Source organism: Myodes glareolus, chromosome 18 (assembly GCF_982192425.1).
Source record: "Myodes glareolus chromosome 18, mMyoGla1.1, whole genome shotgun sequence".
NCBI classification, from domain to species: domain Eukaryota; kingdom Metazoa; phylum Chordata; class Mammalia; order Rodentia; family Cricetidae; genus Myodes; species Myodes glareolus.
In genome coordinates, this window is record NC_142043.1 from 41591334 (window position 1) to 41596145 (window position 4812).

The 4812-nt window shown below is 48.5% G+C and overlaps 1 protein-coding gene across 1 annotated transcript; it reads left to right on the forward strand.

The window, feature by feature from the left end:
* Window positions 1–512: 512 nt before the first annotated feature.
* Window positions 513–4812, forward strand: Gpr45 (G protein-coupled receptor 45). Its single transcript, XM_048430196.3, has one exon. The coding sequence runs from the start codon at window positions 1435–1437 to the stop codon at window positions 2653–2655; it is 1221 nt and encodes a 406-aa protein (XP_048286153.3). The 5' UTR covers window positions 513–1434; the 3' UTR covers window positions 2656–4812.

Here is a 4812-nt window from a genome sequence, read left to right on the forward strand (position 1 = left end):
GTTGTTTTTTAAGTTAAGACTTAGGTTATAGACTTCGGGTCTGGTTAATTTTGCTGTGTGATTTTTTTTATAATAAAGTTAACTTTTGGAAAAAAAACTCCACTTTTAACTCTGCAGATAAAAATATCTGAACAAAGGATAGTCCATAATCTCCTTTTTAGAAAGGATAAATAAATATTAAAGTGACAGTATAAAAAACTAATCATCTCTTTCTTCATCGAGGAGCTGGGAAGTACCACCTGCCTGTCAGGCGGGCGCTGTCCTAGGTGCTGAGGACACACAGTCTAAAGCAGGCCAGAGCCCTGCCTGCTTGAAGCCAGCATCCCAAAGCAGGTGGTTTGATCAAGGCCCCATTCCATTGATTTTCATAAAAATCCATTCAAATTACATTGTTGGCCAAGGCCGCTTGTTCATTTCCCGGTTGCCCAAATCCGAAATAATTACACAGAAACTGTGTTATTACAACACTTTTTGGCCTATTAGCTCACGCTTCTTTTTGGCTAGCTCTTATACCTTAAATTAACCCACTTCTATTAATCTGTGTTTTGCCATGTGGTTGTGGCCTACTGGTAAGGTTCCATCTAGCATTCAGCATCTGTCTCCTGTGGAGGCTACATGGCTTCTCCCTGACTCTGCCTATTCTCTCTCTACATCTTTTCCAGCCTGGTTACATTCCGTTAAGTCATTGGCCAAAAGCAGTTTCTTTATTAACCAATGGTATTCTTAGCATACAGAGAGGAATTCCACATCATTACATAAATGGTAATTCCAAAGTACCTACAAGGCAGAGCTTCCAAGTGCCCAGATGATAGCTAGCTGCTTAGGTTTCCTGGACTGTTTGACAAGACTCAATCTTTGTAAATACCAGCCTTTGTCCTAAGTCAGAAATAAAGGAATCAATCATTCTTCTCTATGCTCTCCTGTCCCTGAAAACTCACAAGAAATTGATCCCAACACTCCCTTACAGACTACCATATCTAGATTCTAAAACTCCTTTATAGAGGATAGGGAGCTGATTGCCTATAACCCTATAACTCCTCTTCAGATTGTGTATGACATGCTGTGATGAAAGCAGCATGCAAATCATATTGCTTAGAGAACAGTGGCAAGGAGGAGTCTACCTATGTTCCGTTCAGTCTCCGCTGGGGCTTTCTGAGTATTTCCTGGGTTGGCTGGCTAAATGCATAGATGTGAAGTTCTCACATGTTAAGCCACCAGTACCTGTAAACTTTAGACCATGCTCCACTCCGCCAGGTTTCCAATAACTGACTCTTTTCTCTCTCCCTTCTTGCTCTAGACTGTAGTGTCCTACTAGGGAGCTGTGCAAACACATGGCTCCCAGAGAGACAGGAGAAGAATGCAAACCCCAGCTAGCCACTCCAAAGGAAGATTTCTCCCAACGATTCAAGAGCACTAGAGATCCCTCGGCATCAAATGAAAAGATGCAGCCAGCAAACAGAAAATGAAAGCCACCCAAGCGCTGGAGGGTGCCCTTGCAGCCAGTTCTGTCCGGGTCCCGAGTTTCTCGTCAGGATGGCCTGTAACAGCACACCCATTGGGACATACGAACATCTGCTGCTGAATGGGAGCAACGTTTCGGACCCCGGGGCCACACCACTGTCCACACCGCTCAGGATCTCGTTGGCAATAACGATGTTGCTAATGATCGTGGTAGGGTTCCTCGGCAACACGGTCGTCTGCATCATCGTGTATCAGAGGCCGGCCATGCGTTCAGCCATCAACCTGCTGCTGGCTACCTTGGCCTTCTCTGACATCATGCTGTCCTTATGCTGCATGCCTTTCACCGCCATCACCCTCATCACCGTCCGCTGGCACTTCGGGGACCACTTTTGTCGGCTCTCAGCTACACTCTATTGGTTTTTTGTCCTAGAGGGCGTGGCCATCCTGCTCATCATTAGCGTGGACCGCTTTCTCATCATTGTGCAGCGACAGGACAAGCTGAACCCACACAGGGCCAAGGTGATCATCGCAGCCTCCTGGGTGCTGTCTTTCTGCATCTCTGCGCCCTCCTTCACCGGCTGGACGTTCATGGAGGTGCCGGCTCGGGCCCCACAGTGTGTCCTGGGCTACACCGAGTTCCCAGCCGAACGCGCCTACGTGGTGATGCTGGTGGTAGCGGTGTTCTTCGCGCCCTTTGGCGTCATGTTGTGCTCCTATCTGTGCATCCTCAACACGGTGCGGAAGAACGCCGTCCGCGTGCACAACCAGTCAGACAGCCTGGACCTCAAACAGTTGTCCAAGGCTGGCCTGAGACGGTTCCGGCGGCAGCAGCAGCAGGTCAGCCTGGACCTGAGCTTCAAAACCAAGGCCTTCACCACCATCCTCATCCTCTTCGTGGGCTTTTCGCTGTGCTGGCTGCCCCACTCAGTCTATAGCCTGCTGTCTGCGTTCAGTCGGCGGTTCTATTACAGCGCCTCCTTCTACACCACCAGCACGTGCGTCCTGTGGCTCAGTTACCTCAAGTCCGTCTTCAACCCCATCGTCTACTGCTGGAGGATCAAGAAATTCCGCGAGGCCTGCATAGAGTTACTTCCCCAAACTTTCCAAATCCTCCCTAAAGTGCCTGAGCGGATCCAGAGGAGAATCCAGCCGAGCACCGTCTACGTGTGCAATGAAAACCAATCCACCGTCTAGGGAGCAGGTCAGAGCAGGGCCACGGACCTCTCCGAATGGTCCCGGCCCGGACTCTGCTCTCTAGCTTTTAGCTGTCTGCGTTTTGTGGTGACTATACAAGCACAAAGGTACTCATTTGTTACCAGGTGATCTGTGGCTTTCAATTTTCCCATCTCCATAAGACGAATTGTTATTATTTTTCTCTCTCAGAAAAAAAAGAAAACTTTATATAGTTCTAATGGGAATCGGGGCTTGCAGGAGCTGGTCAGAAAGTGAGAGGGGATGAGGGGAAGGGGAAAGTGAAGCTGGCTGAGGGTGGGGCAAGAGGAGGGCCTATCAACAGAGCACATCCCTTGCATCCCAGCCCCCACTCCACATGCTCAGGGGAAGACCCTGGTGGCAGGTTGTGGTGCCCTTGTTCATGCTGACACCTGTATCTGCAGGGCCTGGGTGTGGCCCAGAGGTCTTCATAACGTTCAACTGTGTGTTTCTGATCATGACAAATTATCCTTTCTGGAAAGAAACGGAAATCACATTGGGATGTTCTTGAGGTCACCAGTGTGTCAGGGTAAGGTGTGTGTGGTGGTGGTGGTGGGGGTAACAGTGACCCAGAGCTCAGAAATGTACTTTGTGACGGCAAAAATGAAATGAGAAGTCCACCTGGGCTTGTGTTCACCCCTCCCCTATCTGGCTAGCGCGACAGTCTCCTTTGTCCCTGTCCATTCTTGGTTTTCATCCTTTCCAGTGTGCTAAGAACACACCTAGTGTTACTCGTCTGTTGGGCAAGTATTCGTAGCGACTTGCTCTCCGAAGCAGAAGCAGCCAGTGGCTTAGCTTTGTTTACACATCTCCTCTGGAAGACCCAGAGCCTTGTGAGGCACCAAATCCACATCAGCACCAGAATTGCTACAGGGACAGAACAGATACCCCCTCCTCAAAGCTGGGCTTGCACCCGTCCATCTCTGATCCTCCTACCTCACTCATGCCCACCTGCTGCTGTCAAATCCTCTTGCCCAGGACCTGAGCCTGGGAGGGAAGCTCCTTAGAGGAGACATTTGGCTTGGCCACTATGCCCGTGGCCACCTAGATGACCGAGGGCTTCTGGTGTAGGAAGGTGAGTTCTGCATGCCCAGGACGCAGCAGTGGGTCTATTGAGCTCTCTTTGCAAAGTCAGATGTGAAGAGAGGGAGAAATTAAGGAAATACGAGTCCAGGTCTGACTCTATCAGGGACCAGTCAGTCATCTTGTTCATTTCATCTTCTGTCAGCCTCAGTTTACCCATTTGTCAAAGGAGGAAATGAGTCTATGTGACTTCAGTCCCCTTGATTCTACACTTGTTCATAGCCAAAAGACCTGGAAGAGATTAGTCCCCTTGATTCTAAACGGGGTGATTTTTTTTTTTTTTAGCCTGAAATCACCAGATCCCTTACATTCTTTTATTCATTTGTATGATGGGCATCTATCAAGTAAGTGCCTAATGGAAGGAATGTAATGGAAGAAATGTGCTGTGCAAGAGACAGTGACCAAAAGAAGGCTGAAATGCACCCAGAAATAGTAGTCTGATTTATCTCCAGGGTGCGAGAACTCAGCCCAAGAGCACAGACGTTCCGGTTGGCTTTGTTTCTTATTTCTTTCCAAGTTATACTCAGAGACCAGCTCCCTACTCTCCTACCCTCTTCCTGTGGTAATGGTGATGGAGGCAGTGGAGGGAGGTGGGGTGTGAAGAGACCATAACTTATGTTAACCTCAGCCCTGGGGAGGGTCTGTCAGGAGAACGACTGACCAGTTTTCATCAGCCAAGAGGGAAAGAGAGAGAAGGTGGGACGGGCATGTAGCTTATTAAGGCTGGTGCCACCAATCCGATGCCTCTCCCAGTGATCCACCAGGCAAGGATTGGTCTCGGCTTCCATGGGTCAAGTTCACAGGGCCCAGTGGTGCCCAAGAGAATTGCCAGACTACTGCGAGGGGCAAGCCCATGGGCACCTCCTCTCCAGTGGTATTTTAGAGAAATTGTATTCAGGAACCTTGAACAAAGAGAAATCACAAGGCTGAGTGAAGGTACTAAAATTTACATCAATGTGTGTTATATGATATATGTTGGATAGTAATATATATGTTTCAAAGTAATAATTTTGTATATATTTTAAATAAAGTATTATGGCTCTTTCAGTGTATAAA